At 47.6% G+C, this 16,790-nt stretch overlaps 2 protein-coding genes across 3 annotated transcripts in view; both read right to left on the bottom strand.

Annotated features, from left to right (window-relative positions):
- Positions 1 to 4,378, bottom strand: part of Plcg1 (phospholipase C gamma 1) — a 33,742-nt gene extending 29,364 nt beyond the window's left edge. Inside the window, exons 1-2 of one of the 2 annotated variants that reach the window (XM_026383189.2) lie at positions 4,232 to 4,378; positions 3,539 to 3,850 (exon numbers count right to left, since the gene is read on the bottom strand). In XM_026383189.2, coding sequence (XP_026238974.1) covers positions 3,539 to 3,755 — 217 coding nt within the window. In that variant the 5' untranslated portion in view covers positions 3,756 to 3,850; positions 4,232 to 4,378. The remainder of the gene's footprint in view (positions 1 to 3,538; positions 3,851 to 4,231) is intronic. The other variant, XM_026383191.2, reaches the window with a different exon arrangement.
- A 9,209-nt stretch (positions 4,379 to 13,587) lies between these two features.
- Positions 13,588 to 16,790, bottom strand: part of Top1 (DNA topoisomerase I) — an 80,061-nt gene continuing 76,858 nt past the window's right edge. The window contains exons 20-21 of the mRNA XM_026383171.2: positions 16,343 to 16,492; positions 13,588 to 14,868 (exon numbers count right to left, since the gene is read on the bottom strand). Coding sequence (XP_026238956.1) covers positions 14,766 to 14,868; positions 16,343 to 16,492 — 253 coding nt within the window. The 3' untranslated portion in view covers positions 13,588 to 14,765. The remainder of the gene's footprint in view (positions 14,869 to 16,342; positions 16,493 to 16,790) is intronic.

The following is a 16,790-nucleotide window of genomic DNA, read 5'->3' as shown; positions in this document are numbered from 1 at the left end:
TTGAAATTTTCTTGAGTGTTTTAATCTTCCCTGAATGCAAGGGCCCATTTTCATTCACTTTGGGGTTCCAAAGTCTCCACAGACGTACTGGGCTCACACTCACAGGGCACCTCCATGGGAGTTTCCACCTGACACTGTGCCCAAAGTAAACCTCAACTAGGCAACCTTGCCAAATGCAGGTCTAAACCATATTATCACAGAAGGCACCATATAAAAAGTATAGAGCCATGGCCTAGAGAGGCTCAGGCTGTCTTGGGAAGCAGAAGCTGACGAGGACTAATGTGCCATCTAAGCATGAAGATTTTTCCTCACAGAGGGGCAATGCAAACACAGGGAAGGCAGGGGCCTGAGACCCACTGGCAGCATAACCCAAGAGCAGTCACCTTGGGGTGTCAGCCAGACCTGACTGAGGGCCAGGCCCAGCTGAGGTACTGGCACACACTGGCACTAATCACTCACTCCCTGTATTTCTATTTCCTCATCTATAAAATGGGTGGTACACCTGACTACCCTGCAGGACTCTTTGAGGATGAGCCAAGAAAAAGGTAAAACATCTCTTTAGCACTCAAGAGGAAACCTATAATTGCTTTTTATTCATTTAAAGTCTGCAACAAAGCCAAAGCCAAATACCAATCCAATTCCTGTCACACAGCCACACAACCAAATGGCACCAAAGCACTTTTCCACCCCTCTTTTGAGCCAAACTCCAGCTCTAGAAATCAATAGGTGCCAGCCTCACTCCACAAGTGACCAAGTGAGAGGGCACAGGGTTAGGACAGAATGAGGTCTCACACATGAGTGCTGCACACTTTCATTGAACCACACTGTCTATCCTTCAGGCACACAGACACCCTGAGGGTAGCGGAGCATTCCTCTTTGGCCAGGCTTCAGACACTGTATGGTACACTGGCAAGGCTAGCAGGAAAAGGCCAGACACCTGAGGCACCTGGGCAAGAGGCCAGATGGCAGGGGACCCAGCTGGCAACTGAATCCTCCTCAGAGTCTGCAGAAGGAGGCTGCAGAGATCAGAACGCACCAAGCAGTGAGCCATGAATGGGGCAGGGCTTCAATGGGAGGCTTTTCCTGCAAGGTCTAAACTTGACACATGCATCTATTAGCCTTTTACTCAGGTTCTTTCAATCCACACCCCCAAAATCAAATGGCTATACACATTCTGCCTGCCCTTCATGCCTCTCAACTCTGTTAACCAACCAGAACACTGAATTTGCACACCTCTGGCTGATTCACCCTGGAGGGTTAGGGGAATAAAGTCCTTTATATTCCTGCCTTCATCCCCCAAAGATCTGAGTGAGACACAATGAACTAGCTGGTCCCCTCTCCACACCCTTTCATTCTGCTCTGGCAAGAAAGTCACACCGAGGAGGCAAATGTACAGAACTCCAAACACTTTCTTTACAGAAACACTGTTCTACATGATGGGCAGGTGAGTGGGTAGATGGGGCAAAACAAAACCGTTTCCTCCCTTTTTCTGAGTAGCAAGCTAAATGAAATGTGAAATTGGTCTCTGTTCTCCTTCCTGCACACTTCCCTTCTCTTAGCATCCACATGAGACCTCCCTCAACATTCCCAGTCCAGGGTCTAGGAGTGCAGGCATAGTCTATCATTATTATTAGTAGTAAGTGCTACTTAATAAAAACAATGTGTCAGGCATTATAATATGTCAGTTTACAATTATTGAATATTTACAGTATCAAGCACTGATGCTTTACCCAACTTACATCAACTATCTCACTTAACCACCAAAGCAATCAAATTTGGTAGATATACAATTACCTCCATTTTACAGATGAGAAAACCAAGGCTCAGAAGCTGGCCAGGTAATGCACAACTAGTATATGGGCTTCAAATGCAGATTTGTCTTCAACTACTGTGCTATACTTATTGCCTGCTCATCACTTGCGTGGCTTAAAATGCAGCTGTTGTTACCCAAGAGATCTTTATCTGGGAACTTCCAGCTGGGGACACCACCTCAGCATAGGGAGTACCACAAAAACAGGAAGGAGGCCATGCCTGGAGTTTGATGGGTGATGTTTCCAAGGCTATCTCATCTCTTTGTAGTATCTATCCTTCTTCCACATTGAATCTGACAGTCTCTAAAATCACTAAAATGTTCTCCCAAGAGCCAAAGGGGGCACTGAGGAAGGAGGATGCGAAATTAAGTTCAGTAGCTCTGTCGGATCTGGATTTTACTGTGGAGGATGGCTGCCTCACCACAAGACTTTCCTCCCTCCCCATCTCCTTACCCATCTATAGCATATACACCATACCCAAGAAGATCTGTGAGATCTTCTTGTGGCTTGTCACTTCCTGACCCCCCTCCTCCACTAGGACCTGGTTCTGAGCCTGGGTCTCTTGACACCAGACTCTGGAAGGTCCTTGCAGGAAGCAACCCACAGCCTGGAGTGCATACACACCATTTCTTCATGCTGGGAGGTATCGGGTGGAGGGCAGAGCTTAGTGTCCATAGGGTAACAAACTAGCACATGGTAAGTGCAATATTGCTGGAAAAGATCTGGGGTTTCTCAAAATCCCCCAACTCCCTCCTCCCACCACAGACTTGTGCAAAAGCTGCCAAGATCAGGCCTGGGAAGGCAAAGAGGCAGGAAACCAAGAGGAGCCGCTCCCGGCTCCCGGCTCCCTGGGGCCACCGGACATAGGACACAAAGGGCTAGACCCCAAACTGACGGCACACTTCTAAGAAGAGTACCTGACTCTGAGGCACTGGGGCTAGCCTTTCTAGGGCCAAGCTCTTGGTTACATGGTTATAGGGGCAAGCAGAATCTGGAGCCTTCACCAAGAGCCCCAGCTCTGGCTTTGAGTGTCTACCCACCCACACAGGCCTCCAAAACTCAGCTTTGAGACAAAAGAAGCGTGAGGCTGTGTGTGTCTGTGTGTGTGTGTGTGTGTGTGGGCGGGTGTTGGTTGGGGGAGGGATAGCCAATGTCTTCTCTCAGGCTTTTCCAACCTAAACAGGACCACCTTCCTCCCAGTTCCCAAGAGGCAGATGAGTAGGCTCAGCTCTGCTCCAAAACCAGCCCTACTCCAACATCTGCCTAAGTTCTACTCAGGGAAACCAAAGGTCCCTTTGCAAATAAGCCCCTGGTCTGGGGGCCCAGAGCTGCACACAGACTGTGCTTTCTGGAGAAAGGGCGGTGGGTGGGGAACATCTAGCCTCAGGCTGAGTGGGAGCCGCTGTCTAGGCTCCCAAGGCAGTCACCACGACTTCTGGGGGACTGGGGCCCGAAGCCCACCACGATTGTGTCCAATCCCCAAGAACTTTCAGGCCTCGAGGCAAAGCACCTTGGAACATTCTTGGGGGAAGGGGTGTCCTGTCAAGTGATCGAGGACCCGATGCCCCCTCTGCCGACCCCGGGAAGACAAGCGGGGGCGGGGTCCGGGAGGAAGAGAGAGAGGGCGGGCTCGAAAGTTTGCCCAAGTGTGCAGTGGCCGGCTGGGCGCTGGGAGCCGGCGGTCCCCGCGCGCTCAGCCGGCCTGAGCGAGGAGGGGGCGCACTTACTAGCCCCCTCGATCTTGTCGGCGCCGCGGCTCCACGTGATCTGGCGCGTCTCCAGTTTGACCTGGAAGGTCTTCCGCTCGGGCCGCTGCGACTTCTTGGAGTAGAACAAAGTCATGACGGTGCCCACCTCGAGGCTGCGGCAGAGGTGCAGCACCTCGGCGTCCGAGGGCGCGCCGGGCCCGCAGCCATTGGCGCATGGGGACGCGGCACCAGCCATGGCTCCGATGCGGGGGAAGGCTGCAGCGCAGGCCCGCCGAGCCCGGGGAAAGGAGGCTGCTGGGGCGGCCGGCGAGCGGGACCCGGCGGCGGCTCCTGCGGGCGGACACGGGGCGGGGCCTGAGTGCGGGGCGGGGCCTCTAGAGGTCCCGCCCCGCGTCGGGAACAAAGGCACCCGCGGGGAGGACCCCCGCCCGCCGCCGCCGCGCCTGCGCCCCGCGACCCCCAGACAGGCCTTAGGCGGGGCGCGGGCGCAATGGCGGCAGGGGCGCGCGCCACTCCCGCCAGCCCGTTCGCGCCATCGTCCCGCAAAGCTTCCTCGCTCGGCCCCCGCACGGCGCGGGACCACGGCCGGCCCCATCACGCACAGCAGCCCCGCCCACAGGCTGCGGCCCGCGGCCGCCCGTCAGTCGGGCGCGCGCGCACCGGCGGCTGCTCCCCGCTGTCCTGCACAGCCCCCCGCCGCAGCTCTCGCACCTTGCGCGCCTCCCGCGAGGTGGCCGGGAATGAGCGTAAGGGTACCGCGAGTCCCCCGGACCCTCCAGGACAAACCCGGCTACCTGGGCGGGTTGCCCGGCGGAGGGAGCCAGGCCGGGCCGGGCCACCTCACACCCGCGGTGGCGGCGGCGGCGGCGGGGGCGGGCCCTCCGCGCGCCCTCTCCGGGGAGGTACGGGGGCGGGGCCTCCCGAGGATTGGCGGGTGGGCCGTGATAGACAGCAGATTCGCCCCGCCCCCTCCCTTGGTCTGTCTGGGCTATCCCGCAGGCCGCTCGTGCGACGGTCAGATCCGTGTCAGTCTCGCCCAGTGGCCTTCAAGGATACGCTCGCTCAGAGAAGTCTCCAAGATGAACATCTCCTTGCAGGCCTTTTAGTCACGCGGCCGCGCTTGCTGGAGGCTTGATTTTTGCAGCCCTCGGTGGCCTTCGCTTCCGCTTGCCCTACTGCTCGCCCCACTTCACATCCAGGCGTCGAGATTCAGGCTCTGCTTCCCCTCACCCCTCCTGTAAATTTGTCCTGTTCTCCCGGCCTTGTTTCCCACCTTCTTCTGTGCCCATTACCTCTTGGCCTCAGAAGCTTCCTTTCCTCTGGAGTCAATGCTGGGTCGGTTCCCAAGGCATCTTCACCTTTGTCGTGGCTTTGCCCTCCACATAGACACAGCGGACTCTCCCACCTGGATCTCTCCTGCACTCGGGTCCTGGCATCCAACCAGCTGCTCCACATCTCCACTTAACGTACCGTCTCACCTGTCCTCCACAAACCATTCCTTGCAGTCTCTGCCTTCTCAGAACATTGCTTTAAACTCCTGGAAGTTTGGAGGAGGCCCAGATCCTTGGAGATAACCTGGCTTCCTTTCTCGGCCTCACCCCCAGTCTGTCCATGGAGGCCTGTCCTCAAATCTCTCCACTCTACCCATGAGCACAAGGCCCCATATTTTTTCACCCATATTATTTACCTCCTTGGTCTTGCCTGCATGTGTGCTTCAGGCTTTACTCTCTAAAATGAAATTAGATCCTGACCTATGTGTGTGAGTTCCCATTGCGAATCTGCAGTCCCTACTTGGCCCAGCTGGTCCTGTCTAATGGGCTCCCTGCCTTCCTTTCTCACCACTGACCCTTCATTCTCCATTCTGCAAGCAAAAGGTCATTTTATGGTTATTGAATAATTCATGTTCTGTCTTCCTGAAGCCACTCCCTGAAGAGCACTGCCAAAACTGAGGATACCTATGGTCCTGGTGGAGCCTGCCTGACCCACGTTGAACCAAGCAGTTGGGTGACTGCCAGGACAACTTACTGCGTTTCAGAGGTGAGAAGCCCAAAGAGAATCCAGCTGATCCCAGAGAAAGATCCAGGATTCTTGGGATTTGAGGGACTAGAATTTGTGAAAATGTAAGAGTTTGTGCTCGGGCAAGCCATCTGGCTAGACAGTGGTTAGAACAGTGGTTAGTACCCAGCAACTCTGACTTTCCCTTGCTGTATAGGTACCCACTGTGCATGTGCACATTTTGATTCCCTCCAGTGTGGCTCCCCAAAAGCTCAGAAGTGTCCTCAAGGCACTTTGTCCTAAGGGAAGATAGAGTAGCTGAGATGGACTGCCACCTAGTGATAGGCCCTCAAATTGGGAGGAAGGGAACTAGAATGTACCCAATGACTGGTCCTGTGCTACAAGGCACGTGGTCACAGCTGAATCTCATTATTATCCTCTAATCAGGAATTTTACTGAGGATGAAACAGAGATTCAGAGTTCTACGACTCATCCCAAGAACCACATAACTAACAAATGGAAATTTGAACCCAAATCTGACTTCATCCATTTCTGTCTTATAGCAGAGTCCCTGGCTTAGGTGAGTCCTGGTGGTCAGTAGTCAGCATGGAAGCTAGCTGGCTAATATGTAGGGGTGAAGGAAGGCATGCCCACCACTGACCCTGGGCACAGGGAACCCAGCATAACACCAGTGCTCACAGAGCATGGCGAACTGGTTTAAAGTGGTGCCGCCCCTGTCTACAGCCTGGTATGTAAAGACAGTTGGGATGAGGACTAAAGATAAAACATACTAGGAGTCTGACTTCAAATGGAGTATAAGAAGACTTCTTTGGGTCTTTAGAATTCAGCAGAGGCCTTAAGGATGTGAATAGACGGTCAGATGCATTACTAAGGGTGGGCTGGAGGAAAACACTTTCCAGGCAGGGGTAAAAGCATGTACAAAGGTCCTGAGGCCAGAAGGAGGTGGTTGAGTTTAGGCTGAGAAAGGGCTGGAGTTTACCCAGTGACGGGAAGCACAGGGAAGGTGATGGGAAGCACAGGGAGGGTGATGGGAAGCACAGGGAGGGTGATGGGAAGCACAGGGAGGGTGATGGGGCTGAGCTTTCTCTGTCAATGCTTGCAGCCTGCAGGCTGTAATGCACTTTCAGACTGTTTGTCTATTTTCTGGGAATTTCCCAACATGACCCCAAAAGTTCCTTGCTTTTACTCTTGCCCCTGAAGCTAGACCCCCTAGGGGCTCCAGAAATCTCTACCAATAGGAGTTTGTCTGTTGCCAAGCCTATAGTCGGCAACAGGGCCCTATTTCTCCTTGGGATTTCTGGGCTAGCATTCCAGGCCTCAGGAACCTCCTTCCACCAAAGGAGATTCAGGAAAAGCAGGGCACACAGAGGGTGTGGCTGGTGTGGGCTTCCCCCAGCTCAGCATATATATGGGTGCGTAGGTGTTACTGGCAACATGTGCAGCTGCACTGTCTGGGAAGAACAGCCCGGTACCCACACAAAGCACACGCCCGTGACATCACCCAGACCATCCCTGCTTGGGCCTATTTCTGTGCACACTCATGTTTCAGCATGCCCTGGCCTACGCCATTCTTGTGCCTGGAGTGTGGGGGACTGGGAAAAATCCAGTCCAACTACAGCCCAACTTCCACACTCTGGCCTGTGGGCTTGTCTTTGCAGCTGTTTTATTTTATAACCACTTAGAACAGTGGTTGGCATATTATGAATGCTATGTAACTAATTTATCCATGTTGGCTCATTTCTTCCTCATTACAGCTCTGGGAATTTTCTTATTCCCACTTTACAGAAGAAAATCTGAGGCCCAGAGAGATTAAAAGACATGTACATAGTCACACAGCTAATAGGTGGCAGAGATAAGATTCCAAGCCAGGCATTCTGGCTCCAGAGTCAGTGCTGTATCACCTCCCATGTACGAACACTGTCACATATCCTCACCCCTTTCCCAAGCACTTCTGTCTGATGCATTTTCCTTTTTTATTTTGTTCAGTGTTGTCAAGGTTGGGCTCTTTGGGAAGTAGACTCTATGACAGGTTAGCGGGCAGAGTGTTGATTAGGGAATGCCCCTGGGATCAGCGCTGTGGAAGGGACAGGAAGGAAACAGAAGTAGGCACAGGGGGAAATTAAGCTGTGATGCAGGCTTGATGACAGCCTCAGCCAACCCCCAGGGAGCTCTGTTATCGGCACTGAAATGGATTTGGGTTGTTTGGGAAGAGTGCAGCTTTGGCCACAGGGCTCTGTGCGACTGAGGTGATCACAAGGGATTGGCAGCTGAGGTTTCCTGCCACCAGCTCTCCCAGCAGTTGGGGCAACAAGGCCTTCCTGGAAGGGGTGTCTCCTTGGTGGTACATCACTATGCTCACCACTAATGTATTTCTTTCCTGCCTCTTAAAAAAAATCAGAATAAACAAAAATATTCTTCTGTAAAAATAGGATATGAGCCAGGTACGATGATGCATGCCTGTAATCCAAGTGGCTCATGAGGCTGAGTCGGGAGGATCGTGAGTTCAAAGTCAGCATCAGCAACAGTGAGATGCTTAGCAACTCAGTGAGACCCTGTGTCTAAATAAAATACAAAATAGGACTGGGGATGTGATGTGGCTCAGTGGTTGAGTGCCCCTGAGTTCAATCCCTGGCACACACAAAAAAAAGGGATATGAGATTCTAAAAGGGGGACTGTAATATGGCTAATAAGGGTTGATGCAGCTGTGACAGCATCAAATATGGCTGAGCTTCCTGGCATCCAAAGCAGTTACGCTTTCTATTCTGATTTCTTGGGCAAGAATTTTTTTCCTGAGATTAAATTATAAGACAAGTTTCTCACGTGGATACTTATTTGGCTGAAACAGGAGACTGTTCTCAGTAGATTAATAGCAAATGCTAACGCAGTTTTCATTTGTTCTCTGTAATGATGGTGAATAAATATAGGAGGGGTAATTTAAAAGCATAGTTAAATGAAGCCCCTTCACAGAGGAGGCATATTTATTGATTTGCAGTGTCCAATTTAATCCACACATAAAACTGTTCGTTTTCTTGAAATTGTTCTTTTTACTTAGTTTCCTTGGGAGGCATGCTAAGTAGCAGCACATGGCCAGTACTTCCTAAGTGTTCATCTTGATGTACCTTGAGCTTCACACCCTAACCTGCAATCTAGGCTCTTGACCTCTGGCCTCCAAATCTACCTATAGTTCCCACTTAGTCATTGGCTTCACAATTTTTTTTTTTTTAAATGCAGTGTTAGGGATCAAACCCAGGGCCTCACTCATGCCAAGCAAGTGCTCTACCACTGAGCCACATGCCCAGCCTGTGCTGAGGTTATGTCTTCCTGCTTTTGTCCTCACCGGGGGTGTATTCACAGGCCCTCAAGAGCCCTGTTTACTCACTCCAGACAAAAATCATACCCAGCCCAGTGGCTCCCAGGGTTTCTGCTCTTTCCAGAGCAGAAACTACCTTCAAGCTACCTTCTTGCTGTTTGGCCCCATTGAGGCTGTGCTTCACACTACCTACTGTGATTGCTTCATAGAGGTCGAATTATGGAACTGAAGAATGAGAAGGGGAAACTGAGACCAGGGCAGACCTGCCCCTGCCCCCCTTGTCTTCCAGCAATCATCCCTGGTGCCACCTCTAGATTGCTTAGACAGCAGGGCTGAATCATACATACCAAGTTCTCACTCCTCCAGGAGTGGGTATAGAAATGCCAGCAGCCCACACTAATTCTGTGTGATATAAGGGCCCCTGGGAGCATAAGAGACACCTGGCCTTATCTAGACTTGCTGGTGGCTGTGGGGATAGAGCAAAGTAAGAGATACTGTAAATGCCTAAAAGATATAGCCCCTTCAAACAGCAAACCAACACTCATTTTCAAAATAAGTTTAAGGTGTTTTGCAGGATTTTATTTTTGAAATTAAAATACTAACATTTTTAGAGCTATATGGTTAAAAGGTCCAGATATAAAGCTATTCAGTGACACATACTTTAGATCACATTTTATTTAAAACAATTATTCATTTTTGCATATCAATTTCTAGCATATTTCCAGCAACTCTTCCATCAATCTTTGATATCCATGAATTTTTTACTGAGAGCCTTTTTTTTTTAAAGAGTGAGAGAGAGTTTTAATATTTTTATTTTTTAGTACTCGGTGGACACAACATCTTTGTTTGTATGTGGTACTGAGGATCGAACCCCGGCCGCACGCATGCCAGGCGAGCGCACTACCGCTTGAGCCACATCCCCAGCCCAAGCCTTTTTTTTTTTTTAAACGCATGCCTTTATTTTATTTATTTTTATGTGGTGCTAAGGATCAAACCCAGTGCCTCACAGGTTTTGCCTCAAGCGCTCTGCCACTGAGCTACAGCCCCAGCCCCTGAGAGCCACTTTTTGAGTCATCTAATATATTTTCTCAAAACACTTCACTTCACCTTCACTGCCTTTTAAGTGGTTTGAGAGCACTTTGAAAAATCAATTTTATTGAGGAATACATGCAAAATGCACCTATTTTAAGTGTAAAGTTTAATAAAGTTTGACAAATATATTTCCCTTGTGAACTCCACCCAATCCAGATGCAGAACTTTCCCTTACCCCAGATTTCCTCTTGCCCTTTGCAGCATCCCCCCCTTTGCCCCCCACTCCCATCAGGCAACCACTGGTTTACTTCCTGTCACTGCAGGTGAGTCTTGCCTATTCATAAACAGAATTGTAGAGTGATTCATCCATGTTGTTGCAGACAGGTGCTGTGATGCTGTCACTGGAAATTTTAAGTATTGTTACCTTTTGGTATATTGCTAAAACAGATTTTCCCCCCTCCATTTCTCCTGTAGCTATAAGTGATTTTCATAATAATCACTGTATCATTTTAAACATTTTATGTAGAATCTTAAATGTGCAGACAGGAAAGTACTTATGGTGTGCTTCCATGGTCATCCAGCTTCAGCAGTTGTTATTGTTTTCTGTGGTGCTGGGGATGGAACCCAGGGCCTCACATATGCTGGACAAGGGCTGTACCACTGAATTATACCCCCAGCCCCAGGGAACTAGCCACTCTTGTTTCATGCCAAACCCTACCCACTAAATCCCTCCCATGTTATTTTGATACAACCCTCAACTCTTTGTTATCCATTTAAATATTTGTATTTATAAAATATTGTTTTAAAAAAATATATACATAAGTACAAGATAATTACCAAGCCTAAAAAATTTTTAAAAAGTCAATTCTTGCTATTTAGGGATTTTCAAAAGGCTTGTTTACATGGAATACTTGGGATTTGCGAGGAATGATTACCAAATCTATGTAAACTTCTTTGCCTCCTTGTTTACTCGTTTTGTCAGGGGTCTACTTATAAGCATCCAAAACTAGCTTGACTGAGATCATTTCAGGGTAGTGTTTCTTCCAAAAAAAGTGCTTTTCAGTTCAAGTTAAAAAGCGTCTCATTATATGAGGGAATTCTAAGGACTGAAATATAAGTCAACTTGTTATTTTCCCAAAAGACAATACTCCCCCGTCCCTATGGTGGAAATGCCCATATTCGGTGTTTATGCCTTTTAGAAAGTCATTTTCTCAATTACTGGATGTGGGATTGAGACAAAGAAGTGAAGAATGGGGCTGCCTGGTTTCCAGGTTGGGGGTCTAATAGAGGTAGTGCCTTTCGCTGAGGTAGGAGACCCAGGCCTGACAGTAGTTCCAGAGTTGATGTTCAGGTGCCCCTGGAAATCCCCTGCAGAGGTTCAATGTCTGGAGTTCAGGAGAAAGGCTGGAGGTAATCAGGAGCCATCACTCTTAATTGTGACTGGTATCAAGAACAAGTAGGATAGGAGCCATATACCCTCAAAACCTGATGTTAGAGGTGACTTGGGAACAGCCTGATTGGAATAGGCGTAAAACCATGAGGTGATGAGGTGGTAGCCATAAAGGCATTTTTAGAAGTGAGAAGTTGCATCATGTAAGATTCCTTTCACGTGAAGTGTCCCCAAAAGACAAATTTATAGAGATACATTATGGAAGCTGGATATGGGAATGCAGATGACTGTAAACGGGCATGAGGAATCTTCGTTGGGGGGATGGGAATGTTCTACAACTGATTGATGGTAATAGATGCATCAGTCAGAGTCACTAAAATGTCCTTGTAAACTTGATTTGCTGATTTTTTTGATATGTAAAATGCTTCAGGAAGAATGTTTCAAAAAAAGGTCAGCAGCACCCAGTGCTAGAAAGAATTTAAGATGCAGAATGAAGGGCCCATTTATTGGTCACTTAGTCACTTGTGATTGTGGTCAAATTGCAGGGAGGGAATGGAACAGACAAGGCAGGACAGATGCTAGTTGCAGTGGGTAGGGAATGACTGAGTGCAGCAGATGACTCATGGCAGGTGTGTGTTTGTGAAACAAAGGAGAGAAACAAGGTGGTGGTTGGAAAGGCTGAAGGTTGTGAAGTTTCTTTTTTCATTTTTTAATGTGTCAGCCTGAGGTAGACCTGACAGCTTTTGGCAGGGAGCATGGACAAGACTTGCTGACCAGATGTGGAGGGGAGCACAGAGAGGAGTCATCTCCCAGAGGTATAGCTTAGGTATCATGTGGGGGCCCAGAGTTAATCTCAGGCCCCACGTAGGGGCCTGAGAAGGGTTTCTTAAACTCTGCCCATCTGGCCTCTGCTCTTGAACGTGACTGGAAGTGAGATCTGCTGCATGGTTAGGCAAACGGGGAGGTTTGCTTCAGGCTCAAGCACCCTTCAAGGTCCTTTACATCTGTGCCCCACCTCTCCTTATCTAGTTAGTTCTCATCCTGTGACCAGGTCAGCTTCCCAATTCCCGTCTCTGTTCTCCCAGGTCTGCTGACATTGCCTGGGATGCCCTTCACAGCTTTCTTGAGCAATGTCTAGTTGCTCTGTGCCTGACCTCATTAGACTTGTAAGGTCCTTTTCAAAAAGTAGGCTCTACTTCCTGCTCAAGGTCTTCACCCGCAAGGCCTATTGTACACGATTTCCAGTTGTCAACTAGTTAAGTCCTACTCAAGTCCCAAATTTTAAGGTCCACTTTCTTGTCACATAGCTACCATAGTGTGTGTACCATAGTTGTATACCAGAAGAGCCTGACGGTATTCGCACTCTGTCGTCCAACTATCTCAACACTGCAAAATTTAAAAAATACTTGGCTACAATCTCTTGCTCCAAAGCAATGGTGAAGATACAGCCCCTTATTCCCTGGGGTGAGTACTGCCTTCCTTACTAGCCGGTGAAATACAGGCGGCCAATGATGCCAAAGTTTCTCAACTGTGGACCCAGCACCAGTCCTGTCCCCCAGCTCCAGGGAGAACCAACATCATCAAGGAAATGAATATGCTTGCTCATGCCAACAAGCTAGAGGGCCCAGGACCCTTTCACCAAGTGACCAATACTAACAACTCTGGCCTTCCTGTCCCCTTTGACCTGGAGACCTCACCTTTCATTCTGTCCCAGACTTAACTAACCTAGGATAATGCAAGAAAACAAATTGTATAGGGACTAGCATATACTTAGAGCAATTAGAAGTGTTCACTACTACTCCCTCATTCAACCAATCAATGCAGGGAGAAATCTTCATTCCACCTGGGAAAGACTTGTAGGATCTGGTGCTCAGTCTGGCTCACTACTCTCTTTTCATCCTATCAGCTTAGCCACATAAACAAAGCCTAAGACAGATACCTCCTGCTTCTGGACAGTACACATGGAAAACACTCAAAAATCTGCCTCCCCAATACTTAGCTCCATCTTGCTCAACAGCATGGCTTCAGATAGTTCTTGCATGCCACCTGTTTTTGTGGATTTCCTACACTTTCCCTTTACTGGACTCTTTTATTTAGGGACGTGGGCTTTGTATGCCTTCCATTTCACTCCATACCCATTAGAAGTAGGACACATGCACCCCCTTCTAGGCCAGACCCAGCCCCATTAGCTCCTTGGGAGGAGAGTCACCCTTGCTGACCTCAGCAGTTAGATCATATCCCACAAGAAGTCCCAGCCTCAGAGCCCCATATCTGGCATGGGGTCCCCAGTAACAAAGAGGCAGACACAAAAAGTTTCCGTTAAGTTGTAGGAATTTATTTTAAATAACCTACAGTTGATTAAAAGGGAATTCATGATAAAAATAGAAGATACTTGAGGAAAGATGTGGGAAATGGACTCTGCACACACACTAAACTAACAATGCCTCTAAAACTAATGATTATAGCAAAAAATGTCTTCACATTAAAATTCTGCTTTTTATGTTTTTCCCCCATTTTTTACACAATTACACAAGAAAAAATAAAAGCCCTAACATCTTGATTATTTTTCCTTTTTTTGGACCAAATACTCATTTTCCTCTAAATTTATTGACTTGTGGAACTTTTTATACAATAAAATCTTTCAAGTGAAAGATCTGGGTTTAAAAAGAAAGATGGATATCTAAAAGGGTACAGAGAATGCTCAGAACAAAGGATGATGGGAAAATGGTTTCAGTCACTGATTATTTCATTATCCTTAGACTCACTCACCCTTCATCCCTCCCCAACCCCAATCTACACGATCTTTAAGATCAAGAAAAAGGTTTAAATATTTTAAAATAATTAAAGAAATAAAAATTCACATTTAAAAAGGAACACTCAAGTCAGGAAATATTTTCCCATCATGCTTTTCTGTGAACAAGTGTCTGAACCAAAACACTGCCGATGTCAGGACTGCTTCAAGTTTAATGAAGACTGATTCCCATGACAATAGAGTGAAGACTCTAACAGGTGCGCTGGGTTTTTGTTCTACTTAATTTTAAATTCCTGAAATGGGGGAAAAGGGAGGGAGTTTAGGAATTTGTTTCTATTAAAATATAGAAGTTATTGCAAAACCCTAACTGTAAAAACGCACCAATATAATCGGACTTTGCATACAGTAGCTAAGAGAAACCAAACGCCTCAGTGAAATGGTGAATTTGCTTGGCAGAATTCCAACAAATTCCCATCCACTTGCCCTCTTGAAAATAAAAACAAAATTCAAAACAAATCATACAGCTAGAATTTTGATATCTGAAATATTTTTAAATAAGTTGTCCATAGGACAACTGGCTCAGCTCTCCCTTATAATATCTCCAGGTTTATCTTTTCGCAAAGATGTTGGTTTGTTAAGACTTGCTGCCTCTCCCTCGGGTGCGAGGGTTATTGAGGCTCACAGTTTATCCATCTTCCTCAAAGCATACTGTTCCTTTTCACAGAACCCTGCCCTCTGAGACTGGCTAAAACTCGAAGTCCTCATTGGCCATGTCCATGGCCCAGGCAAACTTCTCCCGCTGGGTTTTGTTGTAAATTTTCTCAATTGGGACTCCCCACTTCTTGCACCTGCAAACAAGGGAGACAAAAAGGAGATTAGTGACTCCAGAGAGTAATACCTAGACCAGGAGCCTGGGCTTGGATATGCTACCTTTCCTACATTATCTCACTTAATATAATGCAACAGGCATGTCGTAAGGTGTTTACTTCATCAATTAATTTTTTTTGGGGGGGTTGGTGGTGCCAGGGATTGAACCCAGGGCCTTGTGCATGCTAGGCAAGCACTCTACTCTACCAACTGAGCCACATCCCCAGCCAATTAATTTAATCTTGACTGTGATCTCTAGGTGTTACTACAGATGTACAGAGAAGAAAACAAGCAGAGGTATTAAGTGATTATGTTCTTAAGCAGCTAGTTACTGAGGGAGCTAAAATTTTGGTCCAAGCAGTTTGGCTCCAGAGCCCACCCATTTAATCATTGTACCACACTGTCCTTCAAGAACTACCTCAGCCTCTAGCACCAAAAAGTACAAAGCTGCTGGGTGCGGTGGTGCACACTTGTAATCCCATTGGCTCGGGAGGCTCAGGCAAGAAGATGACAAGTTCAAAGCCAGCCTCAGCCACAGCCACAGCCACAACGAGATGCTAAGCAACTCAATGAGACCCTGTCTCTAAATAAAATATAAAATAGAGCTGGGGATGTGGCTCAGTGGTTGAGTGTCCAAGTTCAATCCTGAGTACCCCCCACAAAAGGTACAAAGCTGGGTGGAGCCTCTTCCATTGGGTGTGATAATCACTACCTATGCCCCCCAAAATTCAACAACTCAAGCTTATTAAACATCTTCAAAAATAAGCCACTTTAGTTTTGGATATTATATGACAGAGATGAGGTTGGAGGAAGCTGCACACAGAGAACTTATGTGCCTTTTGTTACCTCTGTGAGGCTGCGCATATCTATATTCTCACTTTTGTTTTTGTCTTGTTTTACCTTCCTTCATTTGCAAAAATTTCACTGACAAGTTCTATTAAAGTGGGGACTGAGGATGTAGCTCAGTTGGTAGAGTGCTTGCTTGCCTTGCACGCACAAGGCCCTGGGTTCAATCCCCAGCACCAAAAAAACAAACAAGTTCTATTAAAGTGTAAATGGACTCTATTTTTACTTCAATAAGAGCTATGCTATGGGGTTTTCACTCTTGTACTAAAATTCCTTTAAGGATGGATAGGGACTGCACCCACATTTTTAAAACAAAACATACGCTCAAAGATAATACAACAGCATTGACTTCTTAGGGCAAGCCAGACCTCCCCAGAGGACTAGAAGTGTACTTAGGAATGACAGCGGAGGTCAACATGCTCTTAGAATCCTTCCAACCTTCTCAAGCCAGGAACAATACAAAGGCTCAATGCTGGGCTTGGGTTGTGACTCAGTGGTAGAGCACTTGCCTAGCATGTGTGAGGCACTGGGTTTGATTCTCAGCACTACATGTAAGTAAATAAATAAAGTCTATTCAGAACAACTTAAAAAAAAAAGGTCAATGCTTACCAAGCCACTGTGATCCTTGGGTCCAGATAATTGAGTTTAGACGTTCCCAAAGCAATTTGTTTATTCTCTTCTCGCTCTGTGGCCTGAACTTCCAACTTCATCAACTGTTCCTCCAATCTCTGCACAGCCTTCTTCTTTGACTCTACTACCCTGGAAGAATGGCAGAGTTATCAAGAACCGAATCAGGCCTCTGGACAAGAGCATACCACAACCCTATCCTGCCAGACCCAACAAAGGTAGAAACAGGCCCATGAACAGAGGCTGAGGCAGGAGGATCACAAGTTCAAAGTTGGCCTTGGCAACTTATCGAGACTCTTGCCTTAAAATAAATTTTAAAAAGGGTTGGGGATGTGGCTCAGTGGTTAAGTGCCTCTGGATTAAATCCCCAGTACAAACAATACAAAACCCCTAGAATAGCTGGGGCACCAGGGCCTTAGAGGGATACTAC

The sequence above is a fragment of the Urocitellus parryii genome, chromosome 6 (assembly GCF_045843805.1).
Source record: "Urocitellus parryii isolate mUroPar1 chromosome 6, mUroPar1.hap1, whole genome shotgun sequence".
NCBI lineage: Eukaryota > Metazoa > Chordata > Mammalia > Rodentia > Sciuridae > Urocitellus > Urocitellus parryii.
This window is presented reverse-complemented; position numbering and strand designations above follow the sequence as displayed.